Source organism: Miscanthus floridulus, chromosome 1, assembly GCF_019320115.1.
Source record: "Miscanthus floridulus cultivar M001 chromosome 1, ASM1932011v1, whole genome shotgun sequence".
In the NCBI taxonomy this organism is placed as follows: domain Eukaryota; kingdom Viridiplantae; phylum Streptophyta; class Magnoliopsida; order Poales; family Poaceae; genus Miscanthus; species Miscanthus floridulus.
In genome coordinates this window covers 169,875,575-169,894,138 of record NC_089580.1, presented here as the reverse complement: position 1 = coordinate 169,894,138, position 18,564 = coordinate 169,875,575, and the positions used below count along the sequence as shown (strand labels likewise).

At 49.2% G+C, this 18,564-nt stretch overlaps 2 protein-coding genes across 2 annotated transcripts; both read left to right on the top strand.

The window, feature by feature from the left end:
- The first annotated feature begins 7,191 nt into the window (after positions 1 to 7,191).
- On the top strand, positions 7,192 to 10,143 carry LOC136501856 (uncharacterized). Its single transcript, XM_066497385.1, has 4 exons — positions 7,192 to 7,257; positions 7,384 to 8,101; positions 8,308 to 9,174; positions 9,337 to 10,143. Exons 1-3 carry the CDS (start codon positions 7,241 to 7,243, stop codon positions 9,031 to 9,033), a joined length of 1,461 nt encoding a protein of 486 aa, XP_066353482.1. The 5' UTR covers positions 7,192 to 7,240; the 3' UTR covers positions 9,034 to 9,174; positions 9,337 to 10,143.
- Positions 10,144 to 11,803: 1,660 nt separating this feature from the next.
- Positions 11,804 to 18,315, top strand: LOC136547901 (uncharacterized). The gene is made up of 3 exons (XM_066539594.1): positions 11,804 to 13,102; positions 17,172 to 17,738; positions 17,830 to 18,315. The coding sequence occupies exons 1-3, from the start codon at positions 12,200 to 12,202 to the stop codon at positions 17,929 to 17,931; spliced, it is 1,572 nt and encodes a 523-aa protein (XP_066395691.1). The 5' UTR covers positions 11,804 to 12,199; the 3' UTR covers positions 17,932 to 18,315.
- The last annotated feature ends 249 nt before the right edge of the window (positions 18,316 to 18,564 follow it).

Below are 18,564 nucleotides of genomic sequence, written 5' to 3'. Positions count from 1 at the left end.
CCAAAGATCAAGAGGACCATGCTATCACAAAGAAAGCAAATAAAGCTCTCAAGAAAAAATATTGTGACTTGGATGAAAAGCACAAAGAACTTGAGATGCAATATGGCATTCTTTGGGATAGCAACTCACATCTCTCTAAGGCAAAAGAAACCTCTACTTCCTCCACTAGTCAAGGTTATAGAAAATGTTTTAATCTTGATTTGAATGCCTATTCCACTAACCTTGCAAACATGGAGGCTATGAGAACGGATATTGTTAGGCTCAATGAAATCATTGAAAAAGGATGGATGGATGAGACCCAATCAAATGACAAGAAGGTTGATGAATCAAAATGGCCACAATTCAAGCAAGGAAGGCATCCCTCAATCAAGCATGGGCTTGGCCACACAAAAGGAGCCAAGACAAATGAAAGAAGGATAGTGAATGGCTATGAGTGTGTGCAGTTTGAGAGGAAGGGCAAAATTGGTATAGATTAGCCTGCATAGACCGTGGTAGTGCAGCGCCCTAGAGCGGCAGTGCTGCACAATGGCTGTGCCACATTGAAGGCGGCAGTGTTGCGCCCCGCAAAAATGGAAAGGCTATCAATTCTGCTCCTAATCAAACTAAGCCCAAGAAGAAGGTGTATCAGCAGAAACAGGTTTTCCAGAAAGCCTAAGGAATCATTATGGACCACCAGGAACAAGTATGCCTATCAACCAAAGACTTATGCACCTCGACAAAGCTTGACATTATGCTTTATTTTGAAGAACAACGGCAGTGGGAAAGTGGTTGCAAAATATGTTAGAAAGGAAACCAACATATATAGGAATACTTCTATTTGGGTCACATGCGAGCTATAGGTGGTGACTTGATCACGGTTGGCTATATTGTGCTATCGTGGAACATAACCTGGTGATGTTGAACAATTGGAGACCGGGTGGAATTTTATATGTTAGGTGTGGTGACTTATGGTGATTCTATCTGTGTCATTTAAGGACCGGCCGTTGGAGGCCCTCTTGTCATGTTGAACGCATGCCTCTCACATAGTTGGCCGGATAAGTCATTCCAACTGTGAAGCCGAGTAGCTCAACTCAGGCCGAGGACACGAGCAGTTAAAGTGCACACCCTAGAGGTAGTAAGGATGTGCAGAAAGCTAATGATATGAGTCCAAGGATATGTTCGAGTCCCAAGCCTCCTGGCAGATTGGTAGTATCTTTGAGGGTGCGACGCTGGTCTTACCCACGATTTGGACCTGGGTTGTACCAAAGGTGACCTAATACGACCCTGACGGGGGGAGTATGGGTGTGTGTTAGGAATAATTCCCCAGCTGGGTAGGAATCGATTCGAATCGCCGTCTCTCTCGGATAGTGAGAACTTGACATGAGCCCCTTCATTGTAGTAATCGATGAAAGTAATGGTTATGTGGATTATGGAAATGCTCAACTCGATATGGTTACTATTGTGATGATTTAATGGTACACAACATGTTTGGCATAGGATAGATGCTAATCTAGAATGGGACAGGAATAATAAACTTGTTATTTAAAAGTTAAAAGATACTAGATAAATCTTGGCTTGTAGGTAAAGGATGTCAACCAGCTCCAATTATAAGCCTTGCATAATCCTTGGTGTCTTTTATTTTTGGTTTATGACGGGTGAGTCTAGCTGAGTACCTTCTTGTACTTAGAGTTTATTTCCCTATTGTTGCAGATAACGTGATGTGCCACGGCTACTATAAGCACTGCTTTGCTCCTACAGTGGATGAGGAATAGGATCATGGGCATGTTCATTCTATATATAATCTCACCCTTGTGCTTTTGTTGGAGATGACTGTGAAAACAGGCTATATATCTAAACTACTATTGATGTCATTCAGAACTATGTTGTTTTCGCTATTGTTAAACTAATGTTGTAATAACTATGTTGGAACTCTGATGTATGACATTATTTGTGAACTTGTTGTAACATGTGGCTTGTATGTTGAATCATGTATGATCTTGGTTTGTATGTTGGTTGATTCGAGATTCTTCGTGATACTCGATGGACTACCGGATTTATATGGGCTCAAGTGTGATGGTTTGACTACCTCGATGGATGCTATTGTACTTGTGCTTTTATAAATTAGGCAGTTCTATTACAGAGATCATCATGAGACCTCCAGATAACTCCCGCCAGCATGCAGTTGTTAACTATTCCAAGAGTTGGAAGCTGGTGGAAGAGGCAAGAGGGATCAATCCCTATGCAGTGCACAAGGATTTAGGCATTGATTATAGATTCTAGAATGAGTTTCATTCCAACTTTTATGCCATTGCCATTCTTGCATCCAAGAAAGCCAAGATCATTAAGATACAGTATATTGATTAGGATGAGATGTAGGAGAAGGAGGAGCCTGAGTTTGACAAGGTAATCAAGATTTGTGACAGGTTCCAGCTTTTAGATATCATGGGTTTCTAGTATAACTAGAATGAGGAGGTCCTTGCATAGTTTCATGCCACATACTTCTATGACCTGACCTCTGATGAGATTCATTAGATGACTGATGGTCGGCACTACCGAGTTGACTTTGTCACTTTCAACCGGATTCTTGGCTTTGAGGAGGAGCACAGAGGCTACACTTACATTCATGATGAGCCTCGAGTTGAGATCCGTGACATCAGTTACATGCGAAGAGATAGAAGGATTGCAGATGGCAAGAGGAGTGGTCTACACAGCTTCTATTACATTCTCAACAACCTCATCAGGAACACCATCAACCCAAAGGATGGAGCAGCCTCAGATATTAATGGCTATGTGAGAAATGTGTTGGCTAAATTTGCTCTAGGTGGACAGGTTCAATGTCCCTAGATTCATGTGGACTGAGTTGAGATTTGCAGTGGAGGATGGGAGGAGGGATCTGGCCTATGCCCCTTACTCATGTTCATGATTGAGAGGGTACTGGATTTTATTTTTCGAAGGATGGGATACACACCGTCTACAAAATTAAGAAGACCCAGCCAGCTGCAGCTACTCAGGGAGCGAGAACCTCTCATGCTCATGTAGATATCCCTGACTCTTCTCGCTCTAGGTCGCACAGAGGAGGAAAGATAAAGAAGTTTGGCAAGTGGTTGAAGGCAATCTTCGACAAGTGCACCTATGCAGCTGACAGAGCATATGAGACACAACTTGAGCAGCGTCAGCAGCATGGACACGACCTTCCACCACTTCCTCCTATTCCACCTCCTCCATAGTATAATCTTTTGAGTCTCTCCGACATAGATTCAGATGATGATGAGGAGTAGCAGGGATGAGCAGTAGATTGGGATGAGACCCTAGAGGGATACCATCAGAGACAGGAGCCAAGGCATTCCACTCGCTCCACTCGCTACACCACCACTACTCACCGTCAGGGCCATGCATGTATTGACTCCGACAACGATGATGGTGATGGTGGTGCTGGGACTACTGTAGGAGGTCATGATATTGATTGGATGGACATCTAGGAAGATGACGAGTAGGTGTTGATCTTTTTTCTCTTCTTCTCTTTTTGGTGCTTTATGCCAAAGGGGGAGAAAATTAGTGGGGCCAACAACTTTTAACATTTTGACTCCATGGTTAATAGCTGTGCTTCATGTCCTATTTGATGAGTGTTAGTCTTCGCTAGGTGGAAAGTTTGAGAGTCGCTCAAAACTCTAAATTGTGAAATAATGCTACTATTTGACATTTTGTGTATCGGATATGGACATGTATCGTTTGTGTGGATTAGAAGTCATCTTATTGTGCTAGGTTGCATTTTTTATCTGAGCTAGCTATGTGGTGCTTGACTCTATCTTGCTCGTACAATCAGGTACGGCAGTGCCGCACTCAGCTACAGCAGCAAACACATGTGTGCATAAACTGTCATACGCATCACGTATATATTTTCTTGACACAGTGTACAGCACCCCACAGGAGCATGGATGTAGGGGGAGCCCCATCACTTTCACTAAAATGTGAATCTTGGCTTTTTATGCCAATTTGAGAATTCAATTCTCTATTCACATACTTAGGGGGAGGATCTACACCCATGGCTTGAAAGTCTCAGTATTTATTTTATATCTTTTGTAAGCTCTAATTGGATAGTCATCAATCACCAAAAAGGGGGAGATTGAAAGTGCAATCATGCCTTAATTGTGGGTTTTGGTGAAAATGACAACGCAATTAGAGAACTAATGAGATTTATATTCGAGGATGCTACACGGAATGGAGGAGTCCCCAATTACAAATGTAGATGGCTTCAAACTCAAAGGGGGTTTAAATTCTTTTATATATTGAATTTGAGTATAGGAAAAGTCGTACTATAAAGGGGAGCACAATACTTAAGCTAACATATGCTACAAAGTTCTCAAACAACCACAAGCATCCTCAGATTCACAGCCAAGATAGTCTGCACTTTACTATTACCCTTGCTGTCTTGTATGGTGTGAGCTCCGACTCACCCGACCCCTTGGGTGAGAGCTCCGGCTCGCTCGACCCCTTGGGCACGGGCTCCGGCTCACCTGACCCTTTGGTCGCGTCCGCGTCTCACCCGACCTCATGGGTGCAGTGTCCGTTGAGGACTGGGGGTATATATACCTTTCTCTTTCCTCGTCAACGGCTATCTGTGATTTAAAGTGACCATTAGGGGCTGGGGGTATATATACCTTTCCCCTTCCTTTCCAACGGTAACCAACCGGTTCTCTTCTTCCTCACTTCAGCACGCCAAAATAGAGCAGGAGCTCTCTCTCTCTCACTCACTCTATTGTTGACCTCAAGCCCCTAAGCAAATTCATTGATTTCCCCATCAATCCTTGAGGAAAAATGGTCCAAAACTCGAATAGAGAGCAGCTCCATTGATTCCTAAACTCTAAAGAGCACTTGGTTCATGTCTTAGCCAGTGGTTGTGTTTGTTACTTTTGGAGTTTAGCTCCTAGCCGGCTAGAGCGTCGCCCGGTGAGCTTGCCAAGTTTGTGGTAGCACTGGGAGGTTTGTAACCAACTCTTGCAGTGATTAAAATCACCCCTCATCTCAAGAGTTCAGTCCCTTGACTTGAGAATGAGGTAGGGATGCAAATCCCTAAGCCTTAGTGGTATACCTCAACAACGTGGACATAGACAAGCCTTGGTGCCGAGCTGAACCATGGGATAAATCATTATGTCATCTTGTGCTTGTGTTGCTACACTTGTGTTCTTGTTGTTGTTGAGGTGATCTCTAGAGTTTGAGGCCGATCTACTTGTGTGTGGTGTTCCCACCACTTTCAGCTATCGATCTGTGATCTACTACTCTACAGGAAGTTAAGAAATTTACCCAATCTAAATTTCGTTGGGCAAATTTTGAACTGTGAACTAATCTCTCCTGCAGGTGTGGTAGTGCCGCGCTCATAGAGCGGCAGTGCCGTGGGTGAATTTGACTTCGGTTTAAGTTGAATTTTTACAGGCCTATTCACCCCCTCTAGGCGTTCCAGTGATCCTATAGCACAGCAGTGGAAACAGGTATAAAACCCACCATCCGAATACGGACCGACAGGACGCGCGTACGATCCCACCCACTACGGGATGGGATCCATGACAAGGGTCTCGACCTAGAGACCTTCCAGGCTAGCGGAGTGCCCCGACCCCAATGATCGGGGTTGTGGCCCTCAGCCCCACGGAGCGACTAGGTGAACAATGACCCAGGGCGGCCACCTACTACGGATACAACGCCCCAGGAAACCTAGAGACGACTGCGAAGACCATGACGGATGCCGCGTTGCACAGGACAGCTGACGAGCCATCACCATGGCTATAGTGCTGCCACGGCCAGCACAGAAGCACCACGTCAGACCCTGCCGTGACGTGTCCACAAGACCATGACGATAGCCACACCCGGGCGAGCATCAGAAGACGGCATAGCTTGCAAGCCAAGTCGGCTAGGACCTCCCTCAGGCTCTCGACCCTTCGATCGGGGGAACCTCCTTTTTGTAACGAGCCCTGGTCCCGAACTCTATATAAGGGCAGTCAGGGCTCCCATCTCCAGAACACGGTCACATTCTTCATCCTCTACCATTCTATCCATAGCAGTAGGGCTCCTGGAGCTTCGGGCTGCCCCTCGTCTAGCATAAGTTCTACCACCTCTTTCACCATTCTTGCACCCCCTATTGTAAGAACTTTAGAGCATTCAAGCGAGGAACACGCACTCGATCTTCTCTGAGACTAGACGTAGGGCTCTGGCCTGAACCAGTATAACTCGTCGTGTCTATTGGATGCTACCATCGTCTTCCTAGAGCAGCGCGACAATCGTATAAATTTACTAGTCCGGTTTACGAAACACCGACATAATGCTTCAGTCAAAATGTATAGATTTATCTAAAATAATATCTTACATGAATTGTTGACATGGATATTAATATAATTTTAAGTAATGTGCTAGTATCATTGTATATCAATATTTAATGGAACATTTTTCATGGTTGCTAAACCATAAATATAGGTTTACTTTAAGTTAGTTTCTTTATACATTAATAGTAATAGATTTGGGTAATTAAGAAACATATAAATGAATTGTTGTTTAAATAATTTTATCATGGCACATGTTGGTAATTTAGAATTTGATCTAAGGGAATACTCTAGTTTATTTTAGATAATTAATGGCATAACTGGTAGATGCAAATTAAGTATTCCATCAGAATAGGAATACAAAAGAGAATATCAACTGAACAATAGTCAATTCACTTTGAAGTGCAATGCAAAAGGAAAAAATTATAAGTAAGGACGAAAAGGTAGATAAACTAATTGTAACTAGATAAATAATGTTAATCAGATATAAAGAAAAAAGTATTTATGAGTGTTGTGTTAGAATATGAACACATGAGACTATTTCAACTAAGGGCTCTTCAACTAAACGTATGTTAACACATACTAAGGTGCGATAAGTAGGATGGGAAAGTATAGAGAACGATTGGCCATGCAATGCATTAAAGTCTATTACATTAGATAAGTAGATATAGATAAAAAAAAATATCTACACTAGTACTGTGTTAGAATAATATGAGCATTGAGCAATATAAGCGGTTTTGATTAGTCTTGGATTCTAAATTTATACATAAATATTTGTTAATGTTTATATATCAGATAAAATTATAGGCATGTGCGGCAACACCAGTACGGATAAATGAAAGAACAGAAATATAAGTCTCTGTCCTGAATCTGGTAGGTAGAGGACATGTTGCAACAAAATTGTATCGTCTTCGCCTCTTCGGAGATGCTGATGCTCCATCGCGTCAGTTGCCATGTCCCTGCAGCGGCGGTTGTCTTCTGTCTTCTCCAACGCCGATGCCAAGAACGCGCGGTGGAGTTGGTTCCGGCCATCTCTGTACGCGCTTATGCTTCTCTCCTTCTCATAATACTTCGCCTACCTCGCATTATTCTCCAGGAACAGCATCCACCACAGCCTTCTGCAACGCCCATTTTGCGAGCACCCTCCTGCGCCCGCAGCCGCCGCCGAAGCCGCCCGCTCACCGACTACTCTCTCCCACATCGTCTTCGTCATCGGCGCGTCCAAAACCACTTGGGCGAAGCGCGGGGAGTACACCGGCCTGTGGTGGCGGCCGGGGGCAATGAGGGGCCACGTCTGGCTAGACGGGGAGCCCTCCGGCCCCTGGCACCCATCATGGCCACCCTACCGCGTGCTACGGCCGAACGCGGCACGGTTCGGCAGGGAACACGCAGCCGCGGCGCGGATGGCGCAGGCGGTGGCCGAGGCCTATCACGCGACCGCCGCCGCGGCCGCGGGGCTGGAGGAGGGCGCTGGCACTCCTGGCAGCGGTGAGGCGCGGTGGCTGGTCATGGGCGATGATGACACGGTGTTCTTCCCGGAGAACCTGGCGGCCGTGCTCGACATGTACGACCACCGGGAGCTGTACTACGTCGGGTCGAGCTCCGAGAGCGTGGGCCAGAACGTGGCGCACTCGTACGCCATGGCCTTCGGCGGCGGCGGGTACGCCATCAGCTTCCCGGCTGCCGCGGCGCTCGCCGGGATCATGGACGGGTGCCTTGACCGCTACAACGAGCTGTACGGCAGCGACCACCGCGTCCAGTCCTGCCTCGCCGAGCTCGGCGTGCGGCTGGCCAGAGAGCCCTGCTTCCATCAGGTAAATACGTCGTTCACCTCGTTAGAGATACAACAATACAACAGTTTACTCACACCCACCGTGAACTCGGTTCACTACTGGTGCTGGCTGGGCCTGCCACGTACCGACGAGGGATGCTTGTCACGACTCATGCCCAGAGAGACAAGGAGGCAACAAAATCTCTGCGGTTGCGATGTTCATGTCAGTTTTGTTGGCAAACGTGTCAGAGTGGTCTTTGCTTCTATGGAATTCTGGATCAAAGGGTGCTGACAGCTGAGGTAGTGGAAAAAAGGTATCGTCGGTACAACACATGTTCGTTCAGACTGGCTTTTCCGGTTGGTAGAAGCAGGACGCACAGTGAAATGGAGCCGATCTGGATGAATCCAAAGAGCGAAAGAGAACCCATCATCAAAATAAATCGTTGCAGAACAGGCGCCGACCATTGGTTCGTTCACTCACATTTTTACTGGCTGCGTTGCTTTCGTACTACGTTGCAGCTGGACCTGAAAGGGCACGTGTACGGCCTGCTCGCGGCGCACCCGGTGGCGCCGCTGGTGTCGCTGCACCACCTCGACCGGCTCCGCCCGATCTCGCCGAACTCGCTCAAGCGGTTGCACGCGGTCCGGTCCCTGGTCGGCGCGTCACGCCGCGACCCGGCGCGCACGCTGCAGCAGTCCATCTGTTACTACCGCCCGCGGTCGCGGGGCGCCGCCGTCACCCTGTCCGTGTCCGTCTCCTGGGGCTACATGGTCCACCTCTACCCGTCCGCCGTCCCGCCGCACGAGCTGCAGACGCCGCTCCGTACGTTCCGCGCGTGGTCCGGGTCGCCGGCCGGGCCGTTCACCGTGAACACGCGCCCGGAGGCCGCGCCGAACGCTACCGTGCTGCCATGCCACCGGCGGCCCATCATGTTCTACCTGGACCGCGTCACTACGGAGGAGTCGGCCGGGTAGAGGCAGAACCGGACTGCGACGGAGTACGTGCCGGAGCTGGTGAGCAGCGACGCCTGCAACGGCACCGGCTTCGACGCGGTCGCCAAGGTGCAGACGATCCGAGTGCTCGCACTCAAGATGGATCCTGCCGTCTGGAAGAGGGTACGTGTGCTCAACTGCTCATGCATGCACACATGTCAGAGACATAAGTTAAACTCCTTTGTTGTTATGAACCTATTATTATGATCCATCAACTATGTTGGTACTGTTGAGATGCTAATGATCTTGCCTTTGTTTCTGTCTTGAACTGCGATTTTCACCCAGGCTCCACGGAGGCAATGCTGCAAAGTGGAGAGCTCGAAGGAAGATGACTCTCTGGTTGTCGAGATCTACGAATGTAAGCCTAATGAGGCAGCACTGATGAGGTAGCAAAATACTATAATGACCAGGTTTATACAAATACAGCTGAATTGGTTTATTATGTTACTTGTGCGGACATGCGGTGCTAACTCGAAGTGTTTTGTCTTGTTTGATAGGCACATGGTTGTGCGTGGAAAAAGACTGATTTAAATATAAATTAGACTTCCCTGATCACTACTGTCAAAATTAGAATATAAGTAAAATCAATACTGACGGCTCCTTCATTCCGGAGACGCTCCAAGGCAGCTGGGGCTTCATTGTACGCGACCATGATGGTGATGCAGTCCTGGCCGGGGCTGGACGGTTGGGTGCGGCACCAGATGCACTCACTACAGAGGCTACAGCTTGCCAACAAGCTCTCCAAGCGGCCACGATTACGGTATATCACGCATTCAGGTTGAGGTTGATTCGTCTGTTCTGCAGCATGCTCTACAATCTTCAACTATGGATTTGGCGACCTGTGGGATGATGATCAAGGATACTTGTTTCATGTTACGAGAGCATTTCGTATGTAGTGGCATTATTTCTATCCCTAGATCTTGTAACTCTGTTGCACATGACTTAGCAAAGCTTGCTCTGAGTTGGGACCCGGGTGACCTATATGTTTGGGCACACCCCCTCTCAGAATTTGTAAATACTCTGGTTGCTCGTGATTTAGTCAAGCCAGTGTTTCCAATGGAAAGGCCATAGAGCCAACCTTTGATTCAAAAAGATTAGAATATTAGTTGCTTTGGGGTGTTTGGATTCCTTGCTCGTGCACATCTCATCTCGCTGGGCAAGAAACTAGAATAGACATGCGTTTGTTTCCTTTGCCTGCCTGCCTTGTTTCCTATCCAAGCAAAAATTTCCATTACTAGCTTGGAAGAGCCAATTTGACTCACGTGGACTCGCAAGGCTAACATTGCTTGGCAAGGTGAGACGAGAAAACCAAACAACCCTAAAGTTTTTTTTTTTTGTAAGGGAAACTTCTCTAGATCTGACCAAATTTATTATAAATATATCAAATTTACAAATAAATGCATTAATGAAACTAGTTTGATATTGTGATGTTGCTATATTTTCCTACGAACTATGTTGCAGCCGCACATATAGGAAAAAGTGCAGCCGAGCATACCCTATAGTCACGCCGCCAAAATTCAGACACACAGGATTCCCTGATTTTTGAAATTGCACATAGCTAGTACTACTTTGGTCTAGCATTTGCATTGACGAAATGATGATCGCCTTCGTAGCATTCTTCTACTGATGATGAGTGCGGCTTACACATGTGACTAGTTGGTCAATCATCATTAGGCAGCAGACGAAGGGCAATCAAGAGAAAACATGGGGAGCAAGAAAAATCGAAGCTGTCTCTCGTGCAAGGGACAGCCTGGGATTGGGAATGGCGATATGGGCGAAACGGAGCACTGGAGCGTAAGGTCGTCTCCAAAACACATTTTCCATCGAGGGGAGGGATGGATGTAACTAGGCACTATATTAGTAATTTTTAATGGAGGAATCTTTATTCCAAGATTAGACACTCAAAACCTGATTTCTCTTAATTCTAATTTTACTTTCAATAGTTTAACGAGCTATCCACATGCCAGGAAATAATTCTAATTCAGCATAAAAACGTTTCTGGGGGAAAAAAATAATAGATCTGAAACACTTTTGTACCGGGAGCCGGTGGGTGCATCAATCAATTTGTTCAAACTGGAAATCGTCCAAGGCGTAGCGCCACATGCCGCATCTTCTCAACGAAGTACATAGCGCCTTGTCGACATGCCGGCATCTTCTCTTTCCTTGTACGTCGCTACCAGTACATCCAAGTTTGCTCAACAGATGGTAGCCACATTTGAACCTGCCGCTCTTGCACCCGATCGACTATGTTGAGTTGTTGACTCGTGACTCGTCCATGTGCTCGCCACCTAGCTGAAGGGCCGGAACACTCCGAGAAAGTAGACAGCGATGGCGCTGGAGGCGGTCCTTCCCATGGCTCCACACGGAGGCTTGCTCATTTGCCTAGCGCGGTGGCGTCAAAAGCAAGCCGCATCCGGCGGGAGGGCCGGCCACCGCCCGCCGTCTCTTACACATGCGGTTCCTGCGGCCTCCGTCACGACTCGGCGTGCGGCCTGCGGGTGCGGGAGGGCACAAACAGTATCAACCGATTAACGGAAAGCGATAGGTCGTGGGAGTCGTGGTTTCTTACGCAGACTCATCGTGTACCGCGAGGAGAGGATCGAGCGGACGAGCAGTTTCCTTCGTTCCTCGAGTCCAGTCGAGTCGAGCCTTGCTTCTCAAGCGTTCCCGGCCCAAACCCTATCAAACCGAGAGTTAATTAAAAACGCGCGTTTTATTCCGGTCGTGCCACGTCGCGGCGTCCTCCAGAGCTAAACTAAACACCACCTGCGAGCGATAAGGAAGGAAGGAGGCGTCCAAACCACAGCACCCACGAGGCCACGACGTATACGCTGTATCGCTGCCGCCGCCGCCTGGTTTTTTAACGAAGGCGAGATCGATCGTGCGCCGCGCCGCCGGGATATAGCAGCTCGAGGAGAGAGAGAGCAGCGCAGAGAAACGTTCCGTTCCCATTCGTGGCCGCCACGATCCCGCCGTCCCCGAGAACGGGGATCGGAAGGGGCGCATCACCGCCAGCCTCTCATCATTGTTCGCAGGGAAGGAACGGCCGGGGGTCTCGAGCCCTGCCGGCCATTTCGCCCCGCCTCGCGAGATTCCCGCCAAGCCGTTGGCGTAGCGCGGGGAAGGCGGCGATCTCGGGCAGGGGCGGATGCTGCACAAATGGAAGGTCGCGGAGGGCGGTGGGTGCGCCGGCGGCGTCGCGGGCGGCGGCGACCAGCGCCGGCGGTGCGTGGCGGCGTCGCTGTCCACGCTGATCACGGCCACACTGGCCTTCCTCGCCTACGTCGCCTTCTTCCCGGACGACGGCGCGCACGGGCTGTACCGGCTGTGGAGGTGCCAGGACTGCGCCGCGGGCGATCTGGGCGAGTTCCCCGGTGACGACGCGGCGGCCGTGGCCGACGGCCCTGCGGCCGCGCGCGTGGCCCGCTCGCCGACGACGCTGTCGCACGTCGTGTTCGGCATCGGCGCGTCGGCGCGGACGTGGGACCAGCGCCGCGGCTACGCGGAGCTGTGGTGGCGCCCCGACCAGATGCGCGGGCACGTCTGGCTCGAGGAGCAGCCCGTGAGCCCGTGGCCGGCGGCGACGTGCCCGCCGTACCGCGTCTCCGCGGACGCGTCCCGGTTCGGGGACCGCGCGTCGGCGTCGCGGATGGCCCGGATCGTGGCGGACTCGTTCCTGGCCGTCGCGGCGGAGCTCGGGAACGACACGACGGCCCGGGACCGGGAGGAGGTGCGGTGGTTCGTGATGGGCGACGACGACACCGTCTTCTTCCCGGACAACCTGGTGGCCGTGCTGCGCAAGTACGACCACGAGGAGATGTACTATGTCGGGGCGCCGTCGGAGAGCGTGGAGCAGGACGTGATGCACTCGTACGGCACGGCCTTCGGCGGCGGCGGGTTCGCGGTCAGCTACCCGGCCGCGGCCGCGCTCGCCGAGGCCATCGACGGCTGCCTCGGCCGGTACAGGTTCTTCTTCGGCAGCGATGAGCGCGTCAAGGCCTGCCTCAGCGAGCTCGGCGTGCCGCTCACCCGCGAGCCCGGCTTCCACCAGGTCAGACCGTCCGTCCTTAACGCTAGCTGCTGCATTGCATTGCATCTCTTTGTCCGTTACCACTAAGCACTTGCATACAGTATGCTTCCTTGTCAACTGGAATGGAATACTAAAAAAAGAACTCCAAAATGACATTTTTTAGTAAGAAGAGTACGCAACTTGTGTCTAAGTCTAAGCAAACCAAAAATGTCCTTTATAACCATCTTAGGTATATCGATAACGGATTATCTGAGGCTTTGATTCGCATGCCAAATTCAGCTCCGCTAGTCATAGTGCCGCAGTTTGACTGACCATGCTGATTCCGTTTGATTTTCCCTGCATCACCCTGGATCAGAGTTTTTTGACACAAGCTTTCACTGTTTCCCCCCATTGAAAAGGCCTCAGGCAGGCTTCAGCAGCTTTCAGGATCCCTTGTCCTGCGTAGTGAATCCGCCGAAGCATCTTTCGGTTGCTGCAAAGGCAGAACCTATTCCGGAAATCAGTGGAGCCCGGCTGTTGCTTGCGCCGTGGCGGCATGCGATGCGACGACGGAGCGACGGACAGTGCCATCCATGACCATGGCCTATTCCTATTCGATTTAAAGTTTCAGGACAGCGTGGAGTCGCCGGGCCGGAGGCCGGAGGCCGGACCCAGGCCTACTCGTCCGTGCAGTTCTTGAGTTGAGCTTGAGCCGAGCGACACCTCTCGCTCTCTTTCACGAATCACCAGTTCACCCCATGTGGGCATGTCGCCATGTGGCGTGGGTATCGAGCAGTACAAGCATCGACAGGCCACAAGAGCGGAGAGCACTGACTGGCCTAGCCAACCACCGCTAAAAAAAGGACACCCTCTCTTCTTTTCTTTTTGCCGGGCACCACGGCAGTGCCACCGCATTTCTTCTGCCGTGCCCCAGCCGGCGTCGTTAGTACTGCAATGAACCGAAAGGTAGATTTTCTCCGGCGCGGAGTCGGGCAGAGATTCAGCCAAATCATGTGTGTTGTGTTGCTTGCTTGTTGCATGGTCACAGGCATGGGCATGGGCTCGATGGGCATTTTGGGCGTAAGAGATGCGCCGCTCGGTGTTTGACCTTTCGTTGGGCGCACTAACTAAATGATGATGAAACTGGCGCACGCCTTCGCCGTAGACATAGAGCCGTAGTGGTGGTGTGTCCACTGTCCACGACCACGATGAGTGGCTCATAGCCTCAGAGTATGATAGGTAGAGATGAAGGTTCTGTTCGCTTCTCTTATAATTCGTCTTTTTTAGCTGGAACAGTGTTTTTCTGTCATATCAAGTCAGCCGGAACAGTATTTCGGCTTGTTTTTTCCAACGAAGCGAATGGGGGCGAAAACAGATAGGATAATTCCGAGTGTCTCCATTCGTTTTCGTACGTCAATAGAATGGGAAGCCGAATGAGGTGCTTTTACGTGTGTTTTTCTGGGATTGCGTTTTTAACATGTGGACTCGTATACACCCCTTATTTACAAAACTTGGATAAAATTTAGCAGTTATTATTACAACAACCTTTAAACATTAGGTCTTTACGTCAAATATTAGTTCAAGGATTTAGAAAGCCCTAAGAAGCATCAAGAAGCCCGCAAGTTATTTCAACAAGGCTCCTAATAGCATGCCCAATAGGCATATTGTCATGATGTGTTTGGTTCCTGTTTATGTTTGTTGGTCTTAATATTTCTGTCTACCATTTTTTTTTTTGGTTTCTCGACTGTCCTGATCCCGTTTTCGTTTTGCTGCTAGTTTCCGTCTATTTTCATCCTTGCTCAGAGTAAGACTTGATTGAAACTGTCTAAGAGTGTTTTTTTAGCGTAGAATGTAAAATGGCCGGTTGTGATCAAATATCTGTCTTATCTCCTCCCTTCTTCCCCGGTCGCCGGCCATGGCCAACCCGCCTCCCCGTTGGCTCTGGTGGCAGCGATGCTAGATCCTTTTCCATCCACCACAACCTAACACTAAAATCAATCTAGTGTGGCTCGTCCACACCATCTTCTTGATCAATCTAATATTCGGATATTGAGTTAGCTCCAAAACACTAGATATTGAGTGTTCTGTAGCTTTACTGAATAGCGTCGGCTCGTCTTGGAGCCCGTAAAGTCGAAGGTTGTAAAAGAACGTGTCGTGCGGGGGCGGTTGTGGCCGAAATCTGAACGTCGCCATCCCCAGAGCGTGCCGGTAGTTGGTTGGTGCGACGCGTGACCTCGCCGGGCCAGGTGTGCGGCCGTCCTCTTCGGGTGACGGGTGACGAGAAATTGCCGGTCTAGGTGGCGCGAGATTAGGCTTAGTGTGCGCCGCGAGTACCAGCAGCAAGTTCGTTTGGCGGTGATTTATCGTAAACGATAGTAAATTTTCAGACACAAACTAGCCAGCAGTACTTCTTTACGAACCAGCAACGATACGAATCAGCCAACCGAACATGTTATAGGTCGGAAGCGTGTTGGACCCTGGGAAATGGTGAGAATCGGATTGGCCTCGTAAGGGTCCTTTTGGGAGCGCTCCGTGGAGCGGATTCTCAAAGAGAATCATTCCTCGTCTGTCAAACGGGTTTTTTTTCTCAAGTGAAGTGATTCTCTGAAATAAACTAAGAGACTGAGAGCTGGAAAAAAATAGCTTCTCCGGAGTCTGTGAAGTGATTCCCATAGTGATTTTAAGAGTTTATGCTAAAAAATTAAAGAGAATCATTTTTAGCCTCAGAATCACTTCATCAGAGAATCAGGGAGCACGGCTTTGCCAAACGGACCCTAACTTTTTTTTGGTTGCCTCTTATCTAGATACAGCTGTAGCATCTGTTCGTACACATGCACACCCACACAACACACGCACACTACTCACACCATCCGTGTACAAACAAACATATAACTATATTCAGATCTGAAGATCACATCCTTCTTAAGATCACCAAAATTCTTTAATTTCGTAGGTGACGGATACGTCACAACCCTATTGTGGACAGAAAATATTTGGGGGCCAGCCCCGGTGAGGCAAGCAAGTTCGTCCACCAGGACTCGAGCCCGCGAGCGGTCGCTTCGCACCTGGAAGCCGGACCAACCGACCTTTGTGTAACGGGCGTGATTCGCTTCGGCGCAGACGGCGCAGCATCCCATCATCATTTGCTACCGTGCTACGTCGCCAGAGAAAAAGACTTGCCGCTTCCTAGGACTAGGACAGACGACTCCGCCACCCGGTTTCATCACGCTGTTTTGGGCCTTGTTTAGATCATCTCCAAATTCCAAGTTTTTTCACTCTCTCTCCATCACATTAATTTTTAGCCGCTTGCATAGAACATTAAATGTAGGTAAAAAAATAACTAATTACACAGTTTAGTTAGAAATCACGAGATGAATCTTTTGAGCTTAGTTGGTCCACGATTAGACAATATTTACCAAATAAGACGAAAATACTACTATTCATCGGGTTGCAATTTTTTGCAATCTAAACACGTCCTTGATTTTTGAACCGTGAGCCAGTTCGCCTTCGAACGTGGAGTACGGAGTACTCTTCAGATCTGCGAAAATCTTCTGCGTTTCGTCGCGTGGTGCACACTCCGCCGGGTGCCGTTTGTCTCCTTCCGCGGCTGAACCTTTTGTTGCCAAAAAAAAGTCACGAGGTTTAGATATATAGAGTATTAAATATAGACTAAACTTTAGTTTCTATAATATCAGATGTTTAGATATATACATAGAATATTAAATATAAACTAATTATAAAACTAAATACATAGATTGAGATTAATTTTTGAGACGATTTTTGTAAGCATAATTAGTTCACGATTTGACAATATGATGTTACCGTAAATATACGTTAATGACGGATTAACTATACTTAATAAATTTAACGCGTGGATTACTAAGGATTTATGTAATTTGTTTTATTATTACTATTTAAACACTCACGTCAACATGACACCTTTAAACTTTAGTGTCTGCATTTAATCACCAACTTGGACTGGCCTCGAGAATCTAGAGGTTCATACGCGTGCACAAAAGTTACTGCAACTGCTTCTTTCCCTTTTTTTTTCAGAGAGAGTCATCGCAGCTTTTTTTTATTGACACACATGTCGCCCGTGCAATGCTTGCAGGTGGACATCCGCGGCGACGCGTACGGGATGTTGGCGGCGCACCCGGTGGCGCCGCTGGTGTCGCTGCACCACCTGGACCACGTGGAGCCCATAACCCCGCGGGGCAAGACGGTGCTGGACGCGGTCCGGCCCCTGGTGGGCGCGTCCCGCTTCGACCCGGCGCGGATGCTGCAGCAGAGCTTCTGCTACCAGCGCGGGCCGGGCTACGTCTGGTCCGTCTCCGTCTCGTGGGGCTACACCGTTCAGGTGTACCCGTGGGCCGTGGCCCCGCACAAGCTGGAGGTGCCGCTGCGGACGTTCCGGACCTGGCGGAGCTGGGCCGACGGGCCGTTCGTGTTCAACACGCGGCCGCTGAGCCCGCATGACGCGTGCGCCCGCCCCGCCGTGTTCTTCCTCAGCCAGGTCCGGAACGAGACGGCGCGAGCCACCGTGACGGAGTACGCGAGGCACGCCGCCCCGTCGTCGGAGAAGGAGGGGGAGTGCGACAAGGCCAGCTTCCGTGCGGCGTCCACGGTGCACACGGTCAGGGTCATCGCCCCGAGGATGAGCGAGAGTGACTGGAGACGGGTAAGTGCCGCAGCCGCAGCTGTCCCTATCGCCTTTCGTCTGAAACCAGCCGTGCTTTGCTTACACGTTGGAACTACTGGATGTGTTTCAGGCACCGCGGCGGCAGTGCTGCAAGACGAAGCGGACGAGGTGGGGCTCGGTGCTGGAGGTGCGGATACGACGTTGCGGCAGAGGAGAGCTCACGTCGCCGTAGAAACCATCCGGTCCATTTGCGCTGTGATTATTTATCCACGGAACGCCAACGAAAGTAGTAATGGTGAAAGGCATGCTATCCGTGCTCACGCCTCAGAGAAGCTAGGCCCAGTTCTCTGGGCGGCAGGCAGTGGATAGTGGATTGGAGAGTATCTCCCTGCTGGCGACCAACATATTGTCCTCGCTGTGTATAAAAGGTTGCGTTATTACCTACGAGACTCAGATATACATGTCACACATACATGCGAAAATCACATTTCGATCACGTTGTAGTGAAGAAATGAAATCGCCCCGTACCATTGTGAATGGTACAAATACAAGAACTCACTATAGAGAAGTTCCATATCTTACCCGTCTTCCGGTAAATACACAAGTACATGAGTAATTCTATGGCTCTTGTATAGGAGGTGTAATTCTCACTAAATGAAGATACTTAATCATGCTAGGTGGCAGGGGACTAATTCTTGGCATCATGGAGTAAACTTGGAATCTAAAGAACTTCTAGTTGGTACAGAAGCTCTTATGGCTTTCCAGAAATAACATTGTGTTTGATAAACAGAAGATACATTCATATATGCAAGTACAATAATTATTCAGAGCTCTAACTACGGATGGAAGTTTAGCAATACATTGT